General features: G+C 42.3%; 1 protein-coding gene across 4 annotated transcripts; it reads left to right on the top strand.

Annotated features, from left to right (window-relative positions):
• The first annotated feature begins 1,310 nt into the window (after positions 1 to 1,310).
• reps1 (RALBP1 associated Eps domain containing 1) lies at positions 1,311 to 20,703 on the top strand. 4 transcript variants are annotated; one of them, XM_084378501.1, is made up of 19 exons: positions 1,311 to 2,073; positions 3,891 to 4,014; positions 7,255 to 7,484; positions 8,117 to 8,279; positions 9,842 to 9,972; positions 11,167 to 11,329; positions 11,420 to 11,483; positions 12,229 to 12,383; positions 12,786 to 12,907; positions 13,358 to 13,438; positions 15,151 to 15,238; positions 15,682 to 15,783; positions 15,916 to 15,976; positions 16,090 to 16,288; positions 16,389 to 16,583; positions 16,692 to 16,781; positions 17,259 to 17,413; positions 17,500 to 17,605; positions 17,693 to 20,703. In XM_084378501.1, the coding sequence occupies exons 1-19, from the start codon at positions 1,921 to 1,923 to the stop codon at positions 17,759 to 17,761; spliced, it is 2,451 nt and encodes an 816-aa protein (XP_084234627.1). In that variant the 5' UTR covers positions 1,311 to 1,920; the 3' UTR covers positions 17,762 to 20,703. The 4 variants fall into 4 exon arrangements, with proteins under 4 accessions (XP_084234627.1, XP_084234626.1, XP_084234629.1 ...); XM_084378500.1 differs by having other exon boundaries at positions 15,913 to 15,976; XM_084378503.1 differs by lacking the exon at positions 13,358 to 13,438.
• The last annotated feature ends 469 nt before the right edge of the window (positions 20,704 to 21,172 follow it).

The following is a 21,172-nucleotide window of genomic DNA, read 5'->3' as shown; positions in this document are numbered from 1 at the left end:
ATTGGATGGGATTTTTCTTTTGCGCTTTTGATTCATGAAAACATTTTAAAAAGTCTTTCTTCGATGTAAGAACTATAAAAATGAATGTTGGCCCATTATAGGCTGATAAACATTTTATTTTTAAAGATGTAAAATGCATCGTTATTAATATTCTTTATCTATAAATAACGACATTACACTTGAATGTTGGATCACCTTGCCAGGGGGCCATATTAACCTATTTTTCCTCCATCTTTCTGTGCAATGCGAAGAGCTTTTGTGTACTGAAATACAACATTGACTGGTGGCAACTTAAACACAGATTTGGGAATATGCAACATGAAAACACAATGCAAGATGTCTCTTATACACTGAGACAGACATATATTCAAACCATAACCTTGGCCTATATCCAACTGCAATTAGGGACGGATTGACCCACTAGGGAGCTCTGTCTTTTCTTGTGGTTATTCAATTTATTTTGACCAGCTCAGACACGACAGGTAAAAATACATCATCTGGGGCTTTCACAATATCAGATTTTCACTTCAAGGTGCCCTGAAGAATTTACAATAATGATATTGTTGCAACAAGAACAGGGAAGTGGAAAGTCTGTAACCATTACTGTACTAAAGCATACAAAAAGAACAATTACACCTGATGATCCATTGCATAACCGCCAAAACAGAAACAGAAATTAACTAAGAGATCACTTATATCATGATATGATATCAATATTTCATTTTTTAATATCACAGTTGTCGTCAGTAGCATAGCCTTGAGAGAGAGAGAGAGAGAGAGAGAGAGGCAGACAGAGAGAGCAGCTTTAATGGTGCATGTTGCCACATAAATTTGAAGTGGATTTAATTACCACAGACTATTCGTTAATGAGTGCAGGGCATTTGGGCCCTCTAACGGCTGGGGCCCCAAGACAGTTGCCCACAATGCCTGGCTGCTGATCCACCTTAACTGCACTCAAACGTGAGGTAAAGGTAAAAGAAGATGGCCTGTGAAAATATTAATATACAAGATACAAGGTAAATTAATTTGTCATTTTTTTAAACAAGGGTTTAAAGGAACCTGTAACTGTTCACCTGCTCAGTCACAGCTCCACCGACGTGGACAGGGGTGTGTGTCTTTGCCTTTTTTTGTCTTAAAATCAACCATCAGCTCCTCGGGTTTGCTGACGTTGAGCTGGAGATTGTTCCATGTTGTTGTTGTTCCATCTGCAAGATTGTTGATCATATATATCTCATTAATATAGCTCGAGGGGTGTTTTAATTTGAAGAACCCTACCGGAAGTGTCACTTTCACTCTGAGTGGCTTGACACTGGCGGTAGGAATGGCGGCTAAGATTACTAGAGGAAGGAGCCCAAAGACCATGAAACTTTACTTCTAACGGCCCCGCAGAGGAATTTGTCTCTAGCGAAACGCAGAAACACCATCCCACAACGGATTGCAGAGAGAAGAAGTGCTATAACGTGAGACTAACGCGGTAAACGTCCGGGCTGAGGAAGTGGAGGCACTTTGCGACTTGCTAGTTAGCTTAACGTTTAGTGCCACTGACTTTGATTCAAGGTAGCTGTTAGCTCGCCGTACCACTAGCCAGCTGTTGGCTACTTGGCTTGACTGGCCCAACAAGTTAACTAAGTGATTAACTGTATGAAGGCATTCCTGGTTTGGATTTTTGAATGGTGATCAGCTCTCTTGGATAGCAGACAGTGTTAGGGGGTTTTACAGAGAGTGGGATCGGGCGACAACAAGTCGACACAGCGCGTTGTGAACATTATTACAGCTAACCCTCAACGTTAGCTAGTACAGCAACGCTAGCTAAGTTGGGATCCTGAAGTCTCGCCCATTTTTTGGATCCTGCCCCAGCCATTGGCTAAGGGGCTAATCAACAGCCAAGTAGTCTGCTTTTCAGGTCCGATTGGTACTACGATGGAAAGTCTAACGTTAACTGATAACGAGCAGAAATATTACTCGGATTTGTTCGTTTACTGCGACACGGACAACACCAAAAAAGTGGCTTCCAATGGGAGAGTTCTTGACCTTTTCCGGGCGGCCCAGCTACCCAGCGAAGTTGTCCTGCAGGTAAGCTAGCGTTAGCGGGTGCCAGCTTTTAAAGTGTTATCACCAGACCTGTGAGGCTGGCCCCGAAATGCAGCCCTGTTATTCTATATGTCACAGACCTGCCTGGCTGTCAGAGCTGACCTGTCATCCAGTGCAGCTATAGTTGGTTAGCCTGGGTGGTTAGCAATGCTGCGCAGCAAAAGAGACACACCTTCTTCTGGCTAATGTTAGCCTTAGCCAAAGAGAGTGGGCAGACAAGTGTCATAGTTAACATTAGCTGGGGAAATCGGGCACAATTTGACGTATTAAACAGAAAGCACATGCTTGTATGTCTGCCCTTTGAGGGTGTTTTTGTGGGCATGTGTCACAGCGCCATAGCGTTGGAGCAAATCATGTCCTCAGCAGCCCTTTGCCTCACATTGCTGCCCACTGTTTCCTGTCTCCTCACTCCATTAAAATCTGTCATTTTGTTCGCCTCTGGGTTGAGCTGACACGGTGGAAAGGCAGACACAATGTCACAGTGTCCACACGTCAACGTGATTTATAGAAGTTGTCACCTAACCCAGACTGTCTGAGCAGCACACGACTTGGGGAATGGTGTGTATCATCCAGTACCACAATCCAGCCTTCACACAGAGCTCGTACATGTGTATTAACACTTGCTTGTTGTGGGATTATAGAATTCATGTGATGGTCACACCGTCCAGACTCTCTCCGCTCCGTCCCTTAACTGTGACTTGTGATGAGCGGCCAGTTAAATCTGCTGCAGCCCACGTTGGTGACTCCTGATCTCTGAGCAGGCCAGTGTTTGTGCAGTTTGTGTGAGTCAGAATCTGTTTCAAGGTCAACAAGAGGAGCTGAAGAATTAGGCAGTGTGGCAATCTTTGAAAACGTACACTCACTGTGGTGGCCTGTGAGACACATCTACAGCTACAGTGTCCTGTTGTAACAGGCTGCTTTGTATCCACACACACTCAGAATAAGTCCTTTGTCAGCAAGAAAGGGATCAGTCAGCTGTGGCGGCTCTCGGCACCAGAGGACTCACACTTGAGGAGTCGTCCTGATGTTATGGGTGTTAATCGGCCACGAAACTCACCGGATCGGTGCGGTGTGTGTTTCTGTGGCCATTTTAGACGCGATGTAGTTTCTGTTTTGCTGCCTGATTGTACCGTTTTGGATAAAGCCTGCTCAGCATGACGTCAAGTACAACAAAATATGTGATAATCAGGCTTAGTAATGGCGAGACCTACTGAACATCTGCCAATGAATGAACACAGTAAATACGACTGTTGCTTGGGCTGTTTTTGTGGAGTATACAGGCTGAACTGCAGGGATCCAGAGCAGCTTCTTACATTGGCCCAACTTTTTAATTTAGGCGCCCCTTCATTATGCATTTTTGTTTTATTTCTTAACACAATTATGTCAATGATTGCAAACAGGAACACCGTTGCGAATACATCTTTCTTTCTTTTTTTTTTTACAACAAATAGCAATAATCTCAAATTTCAGGTGCACCAGAGCAACCAGTGAAAATATTTAGTCACACTTGACAGATTTTTTGGCACATGTAGGACGCAAATAGTCCTCAACTCCATCACTTTAAGTCAGTAAATCTTCGGAGAACTTAAGTACAATGTAGCAAGTGTGTCTATCAATCCCAGAATGTTAGTTATATTTTCTTTTTGCCTGTTAAAAGCTTCTCTTCTCTTCTCTTCAACATCAGCGTTTCACATGAGTACAATGTTGTTAACTGTTCTTCCTTGTCCTTGTGTGTGTGTGTGTGTGTGTGTGTGTGTGTGTGTGTGTGTGTGTGTGTGTGTGTGTGTGTGGGAGTTTAGATCACAGAGCTGTGTGGAGCCACTCGGCTGGGTCACTTTGGGCGGAGCCAGTTCTACATCGCTCTGAAGCTCATCGCCATCGCCCAGTCCGGTCTGCCCCTGAGGGTGGAGAGCCTCAACTCGGGTGAGTCCACCTTTTTTGAACCCCCCATCCCACACCAGACAGAAACAGTCAGGCTCACAGACACTGGACTTCTGTCTTCTTCAGGCTGACCAAAATCTTTTTCTGTTTTAGAAGCCGTAGTTTAATGAGCTTGAAGAGGTCATGTGATAGGACGCAAGGGGCAGTATAGAAGTGAGAAGGCCGTCTGTGTTAGATGTCGGGATCCAGCAGTTATAACTGATTTCACTATTTACCACAGTTTTAAAATGTCGCTGTAAAGGCTCAGCTTCACCGAGTGCTTCTTCTCTACTCGGCAACAAAGCCTGAAAAGGAGCATTTCACTGTTTATAAATTCATGCTCACCAAAACGGCATTGTAATCTCCTCAAGGGCATAACGCCTGCGAAAGAGATGTTCCTCCTTTAACTCGTTAATTACTACTGAAATTGCACTTTGACTTGACTTTTTGTTTATTTTTATTTATTATTCTGCATATTTTCTATTTCGAATGGCAGCAGCTGTTAGAAAAAGCCAACATACAGATGCCGTGGGGACAAAATTGAAAAAACTAACTAAAAATGCTCATACATCCACACTGTTGTGAAATAAATTAATGCATTATAATTGTCAAGTTTGGGATTTTTTCTCAGACTATAAACTTGCCATCATAATGTATAATCGTTGCATCCCTAGTTAGATATGCATATAACATGCATGCTAGTTAAAATAAAGCAATCACAGTTTTTCCTATTCTCCTGAAGAGAGGGGCGGCCATGAATTAAAGTTGGTGGTTTGATTCCGCCGTCCTTCGGTCCGCATGTCAAAGTGTCCCTGGGCAGGACGCTGAACCCCAAATTTCCCACTATGTGTTCGCATGGAAAACATTTTGGTCGGTTTATGCAAAAAATATAATATATGGTAACTCTATCAGAAATGATTTGATTCAGCCGTTCTGCACGGTCGGTGGCAGTTGCTCATTATTTGTGTAATCAGGTGCCTGACAGTAAGTGCTGTTTCTCCTCTCCCTCTATTTATCTCGACTAAATAGAGTCTGTAGTGGAAGAGCTCGAGGGTTTAACTGCAAAACTGCTTTTTTTTCCTGTTTGTCTTTGGCGTGACTCCTCTCAAACACCATGATGTCACATCCAACTGCTGCGTGAAATATTGCAACATGAAGCTGCTGAAATGATTTCATAATTTGATTTTAAAACATATAAGGAAGCACAGAGGGGCCGCTTCCTCATCGCAAAGTGGACATCATGTTTCAAGGGGACGCTTGTGTTAAATTTGGGGGTGTTTGTAACTTCCTCTCTTAAAGGGGCACTATGTAGTTTTGGAGAAGAAATTCAAACTTATAATTTTAATATTTACAATATGAATGAGGTAATCATACAAACTCAGATATTTATTTTTCCCATAACTTGACAAACAAGCTGTTCTCAGAGGAAAATAAAGTCCCCAGAACACTGTGTGACGCTAGGAAGGTGGCAGGGTCCGCCACATACAAACAAAGCAAAACAGTATGAAACTGTGTTGTTTATTTAGTTTTAGGGATAAAAAAATCAGTTTGTTTAAAATTTCTTCCCCAAAACTACATCGTGCACCTTCAAACATAAATCCCAGAAGTTACCTGATGCAGCGAGTTAAAAATGTTTGTCTAGTTTGTGCTATCTGACAGTCACCGCGGTCATGCTGAGATATTGCAAAGAAAGTTATTTACTTAAACCATTGAAGGAGATAAAGCTTTCCAAGGTGAAGAGTGAGCTCAGAAAACATTTGACACGTAGAGTTTAAGTATAGTGTTGCTTTCTAGAAGACGGTCCACAACACATTTTGCTCCTGTGTTTTCTGTGTCATGCATTCAGGTCTACTTGGCAACCACATATCAGATTTTTTAATTTAGCTCCTCAGGTCTGTTGTTCACTTTGAAGGGAAGGGTTTTCTTTTGACCAGGCTGATGATGTAAATGCACATTTTTAATGGGTTACATAGGGCTGCAACCAGTGATTATTTTCATTATCGGTTGATCTGACGATTATTTTCTGAAAAGATAAGTCTATGAAATGTCAAAAAAAAGGGGAAAACACCTGTCATAACTAGGGATAGGACAATAAAATATATTATTGTGATAAAAACACTTGAGGTGAATTTCTATTATCAGCATAATCGTGAATACCCTCGCATTAATGTCTTGAAACGGCCGTCTAGCTCACAAACATACAGTCCTACATAGATTTCCAGATTAAAATTTTTTTTTTTAACATATTTGATCTTCTATTATTTGCGGCAAAGAAAAGCTTTATATCTCCATATTTGCGATGCTGGAACAAGAAACTATTTTGCATTTTTGCTGAGAAAAGGAAAGAAACGATTTTCCATTATTGAAATAGTTTGCAGTCAGGTCAGTGTTTACATCATTATCAATGTCAGCATAAACAATGCAGTATATACTGCAGTGGGTTCAGTATCTGCCAGCTACACCCCTGCTCGCTTATGGTTAATTATGACAATCCAATAAAACATGCACCTCGTTTGTTTCCGTGCCAGCTCAGCGAGCGTTAAATCAAGAGATAAGAATGGCACTGCCCGGGAACAGTTCTGGTGATGCACCTTGTGTTTTTTGAATTTTTAAACGCTTTACAGATCAGATTTCGACCTAAATTGGTTTTACTAAGTTCTGTCGTGCTTATTTTTTATTTTTATCTTTTATTTGTAGCATTGTCTTAAAGAAGTGCTACACAAACAAAACATCTGAAACAGTAAAATTGTTACGTTTTGTCAGAAGTCCCATGACAAAACTGTAGAGAGGAAGTTTCTCTATATTCGCCATTTTGTTCTGACTATTAACTTTCTACAAATCCAATGTATAGGAGACAAACACGGCATTTACTGCAGCAACAGAATGTTCAACAGACCAGCAGTCAGTGCGTGTCTTATTTTGAGGAAGCAGCCTGACTCTCCCTGAAAGGGATACTGTCAAACTGTTGTTCTCATTGTACAGCTGCCACTCTCTCTGTAAACAACTATAAACCACAGCTGATTGCAGCAAGTTCATGCTCCTTATCTAGGCATTCTGGGAAATGTAGGCAGTCAGTAATGGAAATGGAGGTAAATGTGGCAGAGTGAAGGAAAGTGGGTATGCTAGAAAAACTCATCTGACAAGTTTGGTCATTGGGCACCGATTTTGGTCATCGAAGCACCTGAAAGTCAATATGAAACAAATCTGTCCTCTAATCCCGTGATTGGTTTCCTGTCTCACCAGTCAAAGACCTGCCGCTGCCCAGGTTCGTGGTGGGGAAGAACGAGGCGGAGGCGAGGCACGCGGCGCTGTACCAGGACACAGACAGTCAGGGGTTGTACCCCGCCTCAGCCACTGCAGTAATACCCAGACCACCAGTCAGGGGTCACCAGAACAAGAAAGGTCCCCCATCATCCACTTCACTTCCTGTCCACGAGGTCATCCAGCCCCTGGCACCCAGCATAGAGCCTCAGGTCAGTAAATGACACTTAGTTAAATAGATTTTTGGATTTTTTTGTGTTTTACATCATCTGAATTAAGTGTGGTCTTTTTGAACTATATTCTATCTTTTTAACATGGTACACACATTTAATTTCCTCCTCCAGCTAAACCCAGCAGTAAGTCGAAATACGCCACTTGAATACCGATGTTTTTTTCGTGCATTTGAATACTTGTAGCTGAAATTGCTCTCAAGTTTTCTGCTGCTGACTTTCCTTCAGCGGTGTGTCGCCTGTCAGTTATGTAGACCTCTTCCTCCACTCTTATCTGTTTGCATCTGTTATGAAATGTTTCGTTCGCTGGTTGCTTGAACATACCATATCTGTGATGAACAGATAAAAAGCTTTGAAGTTATATTTACTGGCCTGCACTTGGCTCGGATGTGGCACATTGAAGATGGAAATCTTTAAGTTTTTAAGATGGGATCTGAAAGTTAATACCCATAACATGTGAAACCATAATAAGACTTCTGCACGCTTCTGTTTCTTCGTTGTCACATTAAGATTTGAAACGATGGCATGCCAAGAGACGTTCACCGTCGTTAAATCTGCAGTTGTCTACTGAATACATATTTCATGTGTTTCATTGTATTTACACGCGTTTCCAGCCCGAGCCGACGTCCCCGGTGGTCTCCCCTCACCAGTCTCCCCCCACCTCCCCTCCCTCGTGGAGGAAACACAAGCGGCAGCACAGCGGAGGAAACGCAGACAGACAGCCTGTGGTGGCTGCAACCGGAGCTGTGTGGACGCAGTTCAGAGAACCACAAGCAGGTATGATTTAGTTGACATGGTAGCATGTAGGGCTGCTAGCATATGATGTGGCATAATATTCTTCTTTTCCTGGTTTAAAAGGCTGCATTGCAGTAAAGTGATGTAGTTTTCTGAATTTACCAGACTGTTCTACTTGTTCTCATACTTGTCTCTATCCATTTAGTCATTACATCCACATTACTGATCATTTCTAAAAAATCTCAATGTGTTGATATTTTTATGAAAGTACCGATAGTCATCCCAGGTCTCCAGACTAACTTTTCCATGAGAGAAATCAGCGCTCCTGTGGATGAGAGATAGAAAGTTTTTGTGTCATGTCAAACTACGATCAGTTTTACTCTACAATTCTCTGATTCATCAGTTAGGTGTATGAACTGAAGACTGGATTCTCTGACTCAAATGAGCAGATGGGTTTTATGTGCATCGGTAGGTCCACCTTGTGTAGGCCACGTCTCCTGTGTGAATTGCTGTATCGTCACTACGCTGCACTTTTCTAAACAATGATAATCTGGTCATGTGTCCCCTCTCGCCCCCATCGACGCACCGTCTCACTCCCTCTTCCTCTCTTTTGGAGAGAGAGAGGGGTGGATACAGTTCTCGTGGGTAGACTAACAAACGCGTTGCTCATTACAATAAATGTGTGTAAATTGAGGAGGTGGATCTGATATGATGTATACAGTGTATCTCAATATATAAAGATGTATTAGTTTAAGGCCATATTGCTCAGCCAAACTAGTATATTGGGTTAAAGTGGAGCTGCAGCAATCAATGGACAATCAATCCTTTTGAATCCTTTTTTTTTTTAAAGACGACAAAAGCCCAAATTCTCTGGTGTCGGTTTCTCCAGTGTCTCAGATCTCCTGCTTCTCTGTGTCGCTCAGTTTTGTATGAGACCTTCAGATTATTTCACCATTTCCTTTTGTAGAGAAAACAACCAGCAGATTAAATGATTCTGAAAGTAGTTGTTTGCAGTAACTCCTTTTTTTTTTTTTTTTTTAAAAGGAAAACACGCCTCGACTATAGCAATGAAGAGGCAGAGTGTCACTCGTTGGGGGCCGGTGATCATAACAACAACAGTAATGAATGAAAATGTGACGGACTAGCAGAAAAGTTGATACTAGTTGTGAGTGTGGTCAGACAGAGTCAGCACAGAGCAGATTGTTGTTGGTTGTGTTCCTGTTACTTCCTGGTGTTTGCAGCTTCATCATAAACGGTGTTTGCTGAGAATGGCAGTTATGGCTGTTAGTCATTATGGGAACAAGGAGGATGTGACTTGATCTGTGCTGTGCTTTCATCAGCACAAAATGTGGTTGAAATATTAAAAAACTAGAATCGTTTCTAGAGGTGCAAAGGTGCATTGATCAGTCGATGGAGAGAAAATTAATCAGCAGCTGTTTTGATATCGGTTATCGTTATTTTTCAAGCAAAAATGCTGGACTTTTTATAAATAAAATAATGAATGAATTTGTCAAGAAAATAACTGTTAGTCGCAGCTTTAATCCTAATAAAACTTCACAGTATATTTATTTGTAAATAATTGTTCACTGTCCTCCTCCCTCCAGGTCCAGTGCCCGTTGAGGGAATGTGGTCGTCCCACTCGCCTCCTCCTCCAAGTCAGGAAAGTTGGGTCAGTTTCACGGCAGACACCCCGCCATCAAGCGCGCTCCCAGCAATGCATCCCTCGTCAGTCCAGGTAGGGCAGCTTCTGTCAACGTCTCCGTATTAGAGCTGCTCAGACCTACTGATTGACGCTGATAAATTACAATTATATTTTACATTTTGTTCACCTCACCTGCTGGTGCAGCAACGTGGCTTTGAATTCTTCTGTTGGAAAGTAAACCCACTCTGACATCAATTCATCATTATCGTCACAAAATGTGCGATGACGCTTAAATATGTCAACATAATGCAACATAAAAGGTCAGAACATCACCATCAGATAATCGCACAGCAGAAATGGGATCCGTGGTGACAAAGAGGTATAGCAAATGAGCATGTATATCGTTTAGGCGCACATACACCCTAAGGACACACCAGGGGATAATACAGTAAGTAATCAATACAGATAAGCATGTTATGAGAATGAATGCTTGCAATACTGTGACAGTCCATGTTAATAATGATGGTAAACATGGTGAACCTCTTTAATCAGATGAAAATGCGGCGTCAGACATTGCAAGCATAAAACACGAGATATCTTCCTGACAACAGTTGTGCGTAAAACATGAGTCAACAATTCACATCAGTGCTTTATTATCTTCCAGCAGAGCGCGACCAAAACTCTAACAACTTGTATGAGATCACTCAGGAAAAGCAAAAAACATGATAAGGCCTCTGTATCCTGTGCCTTGTTTTAGACCAACATCATGCTAATTTTGAGCTTCGTCAAAAACGACAGTAATTCTGAGCTAAACATCATCATAATATGCTTCTGTCTGTCCCACTTTAAAAGTATTAATGATGATGATGATAACTTATCACATATCTGAACAAAGCTCGAGTGCTTTACAATAAAAACATTTATAAAAGTAAATAAAATATCTTAATATATGATATAGTTTATAGCAAAATAAATTCAAAATCATAACAAATGCCATCAGATAAGAAAAAGCCATTAGCTAAAAATTTAGTTTTAAGAAGTGCAACAAGGCCAGATTCCCAGAATATTGTGATTGATTATTTTGCTATAATAAAAGTTGATACACACAGATACAGTACAGATACAGACAGATACAGTACATATAGCCACTGAAGAAACTACACTTAAACAAAAGTAAGTTTTATTCTAACCTGCTCTACTTGATTACGTACGACATTGTGTGTATTCCTTTTAACCGGTGCTGCTTTCTTATCATTTTCTGTGAATGTCCCACCTGTTTTCCCGCAGGAAAGCACAACGATACGAACAGTGGCCTCAGCAGCAACGACCAATGAGATCCAGCGACAGTCCAGCGGTTACGATGATCCGTGGAAGATCACGGACGAGCAGAGACAGTATTATATTAACCAGTTCAAAACCATCCAGCCAGACCTCACCGGCTTCATACCCGGTAGGACAAATGCAGACACACAAACACTCGCAACACAAGACTTGTTAAAAAGTGGATTGTTTTAATCATCTGTTTGTTTGTGTGTTTCAGGTTCAGCAGCAAAAGAGTTCTTCACCAAATCAAAACTACCGATTTTAGAGCTGTCACATATTTGGTGAGTCGTCACTATGCTACCCATAATCGTCTCGGATGTTTATGTAGTGTAGCATGTAGATGTTTGAATCAGTGCAACTAATAGTGGACTTTTTCTCCGTCATATGAAAAGTTAATCACTTCTTAAATGCGATAGTTTAGGGCAGGATAAAACTGTCATGGATTGAGAAGTTGAAGTCATTTAAATGATTCTGTCTACATGAAGTCACACATTTTTTAACATGTGGTGGAAACTTGAGAAAATCAGTCTTTTCTGATAAATGAGAAGCAGTAGAAAGAAAAGTTTGGGTTTCTTTTTCCATAAATTACTTGAAATAGTTTTATATAAGAAAATGTCTCAGCGTCTAAACCCCAATCTACCAACCTGCCATTGTTTTTAAGGGGAATAACATTTTCCTGGATCCTTGCTCAGTTAATTACTGCATATAAAAACCAGCTGTCAGCTGTTACGAGTCTTACAGACACATTTGCGTAGGAGCAGGCCTTAATTTTGGTTGTCACAACTTGCTCTGAGTTGGTATCCAGCACCAAATGTCGTGTTCAGGTCTTGAACTGGGACCGTGTGTCCATACAGGCATCTGAAGCAACATCTGAACTAGCAAAAGCAGACTGATCTTCCTGAGTGATCTGGGGAAGATAGAGTCAGATTGAAAGGCAGCAGATCCATTCAGACAACCCTCCCTGCTGTTATTGTGACACATTCTGTCAGGCTGGCAGACTCACTGATGTCTACTGTGCGTTTAAAGGGAGCTGTCAGACTTCGATAAAGACGGAGCTCTGACCCTGGATGAGTTCTGTGCCGCCTTTCACCTGGTCGTGGCCAGGAAGAACGGCTACGACCTCCCTGAGAAGCTGCCTGAGAGCCTGATGCCAAAGCTGATTGACCTGGATGACTCAGCAGGTACGCAGCCTCTCTCTGTCTGTCCTCGGCGCTCTTTCTCCTAATTTCCTGACTTCAGGCCCCATAAAACCTGTAAGGTAACTGCACTGCAGTGTGCAAAACCTGAATCACAGTTGCTGATGGAGATACTGTTTGTTTTCACTGCCCTTTTGATGTCACATCAACACATCAGCTGATTGCTTCAATCAACTTGTTTACTAAGCATTACTTACTTGCTGCTCTCTCTCCTGAGAAAATTTTTGATTTTTTCAATAAAAATATGATATATATGCTGATATATCGACATCGTAGTTTTTATGTTGCCATCAGCCCCAAAAATGGAGTGTTGGTCAGACTCTAATCTGGAACCCTGGTATTTGTCTTTGGTGTCTCGCTAACCTGTGTCTCACCTGTTGTATTCAGAAGTTCCAGAGCCGACTGCTGATGTCGGATACTCGGGCTCCCCGGTGGAGGTCACCCCCAACAAATCTCCCTCCATGCCTTCACTGAACCAGGCCTGGCCAGAGATGAACCAGAGCAACGAGGTTCCAACATGCACACAACACACATGAACACTTAGTATATTTCCACACATACTGTGAGCTCTGTGTTTGTTTGCTTTTGCCTTGTGTGCATTTGTTTCATCATAATTAATTGATGAGGGTTAATTAGATGAAGTTGCTTTTTTTCTTTATCCATCCATCATGATTTGATTGCCTCTTCATCCTCTTCATCATCAGACATAATTACTGATAATTCAGCACCCCTTCTCTCACTTCTCGGACTGTGGTGGTAGCCTGCTGTTCTGTTCGAAAGTCAGCGATGTCTGTTTTTGTTTCCGCGCCTGCTGACGATGTCGCGTCACCACGTCGTCTGCCGGCGACGACTGGTGATGTCGCGTCACATCAGAGGGTCAGGCTGATGATGTAAATGTGTGATGTCACTGCACTGGCTGACTGACATGTTTTTTCTCACTGTCTGTCTGTCTCCTGCAGCAGTGGGAGACGTTTAGCGAGCGCTCCTCCAGCTCACAAACTCTGACCCAATTTGACTCTAACATTGCACCAGCTGACCCTGTAAGTCAATCACTTAGTATGCATGGTTTCACCATTAATGGACAGACATTAACCCTCTCTGGATCTCTCTGCTTTCTCTCTCTCTCTCTCTCTCTCTCTCTCTCTCTCTCTTTCTATCTCTATCGCTATCTCTCTTCATCTATCTCTACCTCTCTCTATCTCTCCATCTCTCTCTGTGCATGATGTTCTTTCAAAGTGCAGTCTGCTGCATCAGCAGTGGTCAGTGTGTTGTGATTTGGCTGGCTTAGCTTCTATTGGACATCACCTTTTTTTTCTACAGTGACATCCACCAATCACTAGTGCATTTGCAGATTGTGACAGATACATTTTTCCATATATGGTCAATGCTGTAAGTACTTAAAAGTCATGTGTGGTGTGCGTGGTGCTTATTCATGTACTGTTGAACTGTCTGTCCTGAATTACTTTCTGTCCCTCTAGCAGATTTCCTTCTCCTTACAGCAGTAATTGGCTCTGCACAATTAATCTGGCGTGCAGTGCAGTATCGACTACCATAATTTGCCTTTTTGCAGGAGTGTGCATCTTTTTTAGATTGGTTTTGAGTGTGCTGAAATTCTGGGCAGCAGAAATCACTGAGCAGACCCCGAAAAGCCCCAAATGTTTCTTCTTTTTCACTCAATTAGGAATGGAATAACAATGAGTGTCACTCTAATGAAATATCTCACACAGACATTTTACTATGAGGGTGGACACGCACAGAGTTAAAGAAATATTAGTTTACGTGAGGATTTTGTATTTTTCCACAAGATCGTCTAGCGACGGCAATGGCAGGAACATCTTATAGACAAACAAGCACAAAGTATGATCAACTTAGCTTTACAATCAAAGTACATCAATAAAACTTTTCCAGTGGCAACAACACAATTAAAACCAACAAGTAGGCCAACATGCTTATGAACGAGGTTAATGGCTGTGGGGTTGACTAAGTGTATCTGTTTGTCTTCACTGAGGGAATCTGTAACTGCCAGACATGCGTCAGTGAGGGAGGAAGTTAGTGAAGTGAACTACCTCGATAGCCAGTTTACCACAGTTAGTATTGCTCACAGGCAGTTGTGGGTGGTTATTTAACCGTTAAGATGACTCCCGTGTTCCCACGCCACTGCACAACATCATAAAACTCTTCTGTTGTTGTCTTTTGTTTTTATTTTGATCGAGAGATCCCCTAGTGGCAGAAACAACATACTGTGCGTTTGAAGTGTCAAAAAAGATAATTGATTCAAGTGGAGTGAAAGTACAAAGTAGTATAAAACTGAAATATTAATGTACAAATACCTTAAATTTGTAGTTCAACGCAGTACTTGTTTAAAGTAAATGTGCTTAGCTGCGTTCAGTACCGTCCTCCAGAGGCCTGTGGTTCATCTTACATCACAATATTTCAAGTCATTGCGAAATATTGTTGTCAGTGTTATTCATGTCTTCTCTTAAATTGATAACAGAAGAAAATTGTGAAAATGGGTCAGCACCAATCTAAAAACTTGATGTGAATAAAGCAACCATAAAGTCAAGTCTTCACTTTGTTGGCATTTGATAAACAAGGCAGAGCTGTCGCGTTTCAGAGAGTCAACTGACAGATGGAGGCGAAGCCTGACAAAGTAAACTGAGAATAAAGTGTGGTGGTCTACAAACATATCTCCTTCTGTGAAACCTCATAAATCCCTCTGTCTCACCTCACCTTCCCTCTGTCTGTCCCTCAGGACACGGCCATCGTCCACCCGGTGCCTATCCGGATGACGCCCAGTAAGATCCACATGCAGGAGATGGAGCTCAAGAGGACTGGCAGCGGTGAGACAACCTCTGGCTTTGCTTTTCCACTGCTTATCGACTGTTACGTGAGCTTTAAATGACGTACGAGTTAAAACCTACAATAGAAGCCGGACCAGCACATTTTTCTGGCAACAATCTGATTTGAGTGGCTTACATACGAGTGCATGTTAAACATTGAGTCCCTTGCTGAATTTGGTGTGTGGGAGAGGTAATTACAACCGGAGAGGCTGGCGTTTGTTAGGAGTAAACAGAAACATGTGATTAAACATAATCAGTCTTGATTTCATTATTCATAAACAGGCAGTGGAAGCGTGCTGTGGTCAGGCTTATCAGCAGTTTCTGAAGCTTCTCCTGAAGATATTTTGGGATGGAAAATTAGTACTGAACTGCCAACTAACTTATTGTTGTCACTCTGTGTAATTAACTGCAGTAGAATTAACACTTATTTGTCAAACTTTTAGACCACAACCACCCGACCAGTCCACTGCTGGCTAAACCCCCCGAACTGTCCGAAGAAGCCAAATTACCTGCCTCCATGAAGTTTGTAGCCGCCAACACTGTAGGTGAGTAAAGGATGGGCAGCCGTGCGCGAGTCCCCGTTTCAAAACTTTTCGTTTTGAACTGCACAGTTTTCTGGTTTGTGGGTCACTAAGTTGGTGTATGTTTATGGGATTTTTTTGTGTCTACCACTGAAGGTGATGGTTACAGCAGTTCAGACTCCTTCACCTCAGACCAGGAGCCAATCACAAGACAAAGGTCAGTGATTTTGATGTTATTGTTGGAGTTAACGTTGTTTTCTTCATCCATTTATATCAAATGTTGTTTTGTGAGCATGAAGAGACTACATCAACCTAATTGTTTGTGTTCAGGTCTCAGTCGGGTACGTCTCCAGAGGCTCTGAAAGTGGTAGCCCCCCCTCCGCCTCCACCCAGGCCCCACCCCTCTCACTCTCGCTCCTCGTCTCTCGACATGAACCGCACCTTTGCCGCAACAACTGCGCCGGGACAACCTCAACCCTCTACGATAGCTTACCCGCCTGCTGTGCCGCCTCGACCTCTGCCAACACAGGTGAGACTGCGGAAAAACGCTTTAACAGCGGCAACAGTGTGCCAGGCAATGACATGCAACACAGCATGAGGTCTAACTGCATCATCACCTCTCTCTCTAGACATCAGTACCACTCACTGGGCATCGTGCAGAGGCAGAGGGGGCTCCAGGAGGCGGAGCAGTACTCACCACCACCTCCCCCCAACAGATTCCCCAACAACCCAATTTTGCCGACTTCAGTCAGTTTCAGGCCTTCGCTGCGTCTGAACAGCCTTCCAGCCTGCCGGAGGTCGATATACACAGTGAGCCTGGACAGGTGGGTTGTTAACTGGAGTGTGTGCGTAGGTCTGTTTCCAGGTAGTTTAATTGTCCAGGTAGTTTAATTGACCTGTCGTGCTTTTGATCGTGTTTTTTGTGTCTCTAGGCGGAGAAGCCGTCGGAGGGAGCCGGCCCTTTAAGAACAGTGAAGAGCGATGGACAAGCAGACGAGAGAGTCTCGGCTACTGTGAACTCTGTGAGTCAACATCTTCTCAATTTTGCTTTGAAATACACTGAATAGATGATGCTCGTACTTGATTCAATACACAACTGAACAATATTAGAAAAATTGAATAAACTGTCAGAATATAGAGATTTTTATTAATGTGACAAAGCTCAAGGCTTAAGCTGCCAATCATTGGCAAGGTCCATCGATTTATGTTCGTCTAGAAATGTCAGAAAAAATGCTGATTCAATTTCCCCATGTTTTAGACCAAACAACTCATCAATTAATGGAGAAAAGAATCGACCAATAAATAGACGATCAGAAGAAGCATTTGCTGATCAACTAATCATTCAACCGACTTATTGTTTGAATAAGCTCTAAACACATTTGATAATAACAAAACCTCAACTTGTAGAAACGACATAAAGACACATGAAAGCTTCCTCATAAACAATAAAAGGAGTTGAATTAATATTTTTGTTGATTTTCTCCTGGTTTGTCCATCAGGCCAAGGGTTCGTCCGGTCCGCTCGCCCCTCCACCGAAACCTATACGCCGAAGGTTGAAGTCTGAAGACGAGCTCCGACCGGAGGACGAGCAACACGGTCCACAGAAATCAAACGTTATAGCTGCTGTCCTGGCCACTCAGCCCTCCATCCCCAGGTAGACAACTTGGTTGGTGAACAGGACAATTTAAGACGACGTTTGTATCATGTGTCACGAGACGTGTGTGTGTTTTGTGTTTTCAGGTCAGTAGGAAAAGATAAAAAGGCGATTCAAGCTTCAATCAGAAGAAACAAGGAGACGAACACAGTGTTGGCACGACTTAACAGTGAACTGCAGCAACAGCTGAAGGTAGGCGGGATGTGCTCGTTAATGTTTTCTTCCTGACTTTTACTCCTCTGGCGAAAATAAAGTCACTCATAATGTTTAATTTTCCAGGACCTGCTTGAAGAGAGGATATCCCTGGAAGTCCAGCTGGAGCAGCTCAGACCTTTCTCTCACCTTTAACCAACGTGAGGAGGAAACCTCGGCTGTATTTCATCTGAAGTGAGGCTGTGGCCCTTGCTGTGACCCTCCATCACTCCCTCCCTCCCTCCTTCCTTCCACCATCTCAGCTTTCCCTGGAGGCTCCGACCTGCCACAGGGCGCTCCGTTAAAACTGTTAAAAAGCTCAATCACACACGTATTAATCATAAACCGGAAGGACCTGAGAGGAGGAGGTGACAGGAGCGAGAGGAGGTTTTACAAACTGGCACTTTTCAATTTCTCTGAAGAGAGGTGAACGTGAGGACGACAGCAGACTCAGAAATGGTTAGGAGCGGCGGACAAGACGCTCCGAAGACAAACTGCTGGTGTCCGATAACTCTCTGGATGACTGAAGAAGAAAGGCGGAGTGTGTTTGTCGTGTGTGTGTGACTGTTTGTGCATCTGTGCTCCTGTTTAGTGACTTACCTGAGGCTAGCACCAATATGTTTATTCTCTCTGTGGGTACAGACTCGGCCACACCAAACTCCTATTAGAAAACTGGTCAATTTAAAGAAAGGTCTGTAATTTGGGATAATGCACCTCTTTACTTTCTTTCTTAGAGATGGATGAGAAGATATAAATTGGTCTCATGTGTTTTAAGTACAGAGATGAAGTCTGCGATTAACTTAGCTTATCATAAAGACTGGAAGCAAGAGGAAACCACTATCCTGGCTCTGTCTTAGGTTTAAAAACTACACCTAACTGCACTCTGAACTTCAGTAATTGTCATGTCTGTCGTTTGTTTAATCTGTACAACATCAGAAAAGTCAACACAAAATTCAAAATGTTGAACTGTATTCTAATTGTCTTCTCACTTATTGGCAAGCCTATTTCCCTACCGCTGTGAATACCGTACAAAAATTGTTGGAAACAGGGCTTCAGGAATTTCTGCTTTATCTACTGTACGTTTTCCTGAATGTCACCATTTTCAAAACAATCTGTTAAAAATAGGTAGCAGAGTCATGCTACAACATATATTAGAAGCTTTGAAAACAGGAGAAAGTCTACACCAGGAATCTATGCCTGCCACTAAGGAAGGAATGTAAAATTGGCATTTTTTTGACTGGAGTTTGGTTTGGTCGGCCTCTCCTTGAAATATACTGGGCTACTTCTGGACAGGACTTGGCATGTGTGTTTGTGTGAGGCCTTTAATGGCAAAATCATCATGGTGAAGGCTTTTTTTTTTTTTGACTCATCCTGCAACATGAACTCAGCCCACCTCCCTCTTCTAACTGCCCCTCGAAGTTACGTGTGTGTGTTTGTTTGTGTGTGTGTTGTCACGATGCAGTGAATGAAAGAATGTGCTTTGTCGTCTTTCTCTATGTTACAGTGTTTGGGGATTGATGTGACTGAATGGTTTAACTTTATGCCAAATGACTGAACTCTCTCACCTCTACTTGGGCTGTGTTTTAAAGGAAAAATGCGACCTCTTTTCCCTCCTCAAAGGTTTCTTTTTGGTTGCTGCGGTTATTTCCAGTCTTTAATTTCACCTGGATGAGAAACCATTCAGTCAAAACAGACATTCACTTGAAGGGGTTTGAAGATATTCCAGCTGCTTGACTGCAGGAGGCGGCATTTATGAAGAATCGCGTTGCCGATCTGGGAGAAGTTTTCCTGTGATTTCCCGGTCGGCGAACGCACAGATCCAAACTGACGGTGCAGATGAGAGTTCTGTTTTCCAATCGGGCAGTCGGCACTATGCAAGTACGGGACGATACATCTTCAACTATACTTAGCTGTTTGTACTATGATAGTAGCAACTGTGTGAGCAGTATACTCTGGTTTTTGTATCTTAGATCTTCCAAAAAAAAAAAAAAAACACCATCTACTGTATGTTTGTGATTCATTTTTGCCTTTTTTTTCTGTTTTGGTACTGACGAGCAGTCCGCTTCCCCTCCGCGCCCGGCTCCAGAGGGAAGTAAACTCCAGATCAGTGTTTTATCAGGGCACTTTCACCCTAAAATCTGCAAGATACGACCCTTTAGTGGTTGTAGATGAAGCTTAAACGGAGACCAGTCAACAGAATGGGAGACCTGAATGACCCAACTGCACTTTGAACTCCTTATTTCTTTTTTTTTTTTCTTTTTTTTTTTTAAACTTGTCGTGTTCCTCTTTGCTTTCTTTTTAACCTGCATGTTGTTCTTGTCTTTCACATGTATTTAAAAAAAAAAAAGAAGATGCTTTAAGAAGAAAAAATAATGAACCACTGGAGTTTTATTTCTTCAGTACAACCTGGAAACTAAGGTTTTTGTGCCAGTACCCTAAAATATCCTGTCTTGTTTTGTTTGGTTAAATCTCTTCTTTTTTTAATATAATTGTCTCGTCCCTGGAGCTTCCTGTGTGTGTGCGAAGAATCTGCCTTATTCCCCCCTACTGGCGTTCAGGTTTCCACGTTGGCTGACTGACCTCTCTTCCTTGTTGTATCAAGGCTCGCCTTCTTTTTTCTGCTGTTGAGGACGATGATGTGTGTGTGTGTGTGTGTGTGTGCGTGCGTGCGTGCGTGTGAGTGTGTTATATTGTTTCCAGACCTGGAACTAATACCATTTAAAACCCTATTAAAAACATTGATGTGGGATTGATTTATGTTTGCTAGCACAATAGCTCCCCTTCGTCCCCGAACCCACGAGGCAATCCACGGCAGGCAGAAGCAATCAGTCGATAACAAAAAGTCTTTGATGGGATTTTGAATGCTATTTGCTCCCAGATCTGTGTTGTATATTGTACATGATACACACTTTTGGACTCATATGTAAATTTGCATTAATTGCTGACTAACAGCGAAAGAATATTCTATTTAATTCCTTCTCTCTTGGCTGTGGGATCCTAGATGTTTAACTGCATGGATGTACTGTATCTCTGCAGAGTCAACTAGCAGCTGTGTGATTTTTACACAAAAATAAAAACGGCACAATATTTTAAACACGGCTCTCTCTGCTGACTTCTTTATCGTTTTGTAAGAATATGGTCCTACTGAACACGCACGTGTCTGCTCGGGTTAGAATCGTCACAAGTAAGAATCATTTCTTGCACCTTATAAGCATATTTGAGGATACAACAACCACTGAACATTCATACCTGAATATGTTGTCCTCAGAGAGGGTATCTCCTGTTGAGCTCAGCAGAGGGTTGGCCACAGGAAGGATCCTCAACCTCGACAACATGGCTTTCAGCGTGGGTAAATGTTTCTTAAATTGTGACAAGTAGTCGACAACCAAGAGCTCTTCTGGCAGGAGGAGATCTTTGACAGATGTAAACATATTTTTAGAGAGAAAGATCAGTGTCACAGTCAAATCAGTCACTACTGTGGAAGGGAGTAAATAAGAGACAGAAATTCTTTAAGTGCTGCCAGGAATGTTGAGTTACCTTTGTTCTGACTTCCAGGCTCCATCTGGT

The sequence above is a fragment of the Pagrus pagrus genome, assembly GCF_965226575.1.
Source record: "Pagrus pagrus genome assembly, chromosome: 16".
Taxonomy (NCBI): domain Eukaryota; kingdom Metazoa; phylum Chordata; class Actinopteri; order Spariformes; family Sparidae; genus Pagrus; species Pagrus pagrus.
The sequence above is the reverse complement of the archived record's forward strand: the minus strand, read 5'-3'. Positions and strand labels throughout refer to the sequence as shown.

Bases quoted from the DNA above. Each gene is read 5' to 3' on its own strand.
- reps1 (XM_084378500.1), top strand. From the start codon at position 1,921: ATGGAAAGTCTAACGTTAACTGATAACGAGCAGAAATATTACTCGGAT. The intron at 13,439-15,150 runs GTAAGTCAATCA...TCTGTCCCTCAG, and splicing joins ACATTGCACCAGCTGACCCT to GACACGGCCATCGTCCACCC. The intron at 15,239-15,681 runs GTGAGACAACCT...TCAAACTTTTAG, and splicing joins GCTCAAGAGGACTGGCAGCG to ACCACAACCACCCGACCAGT.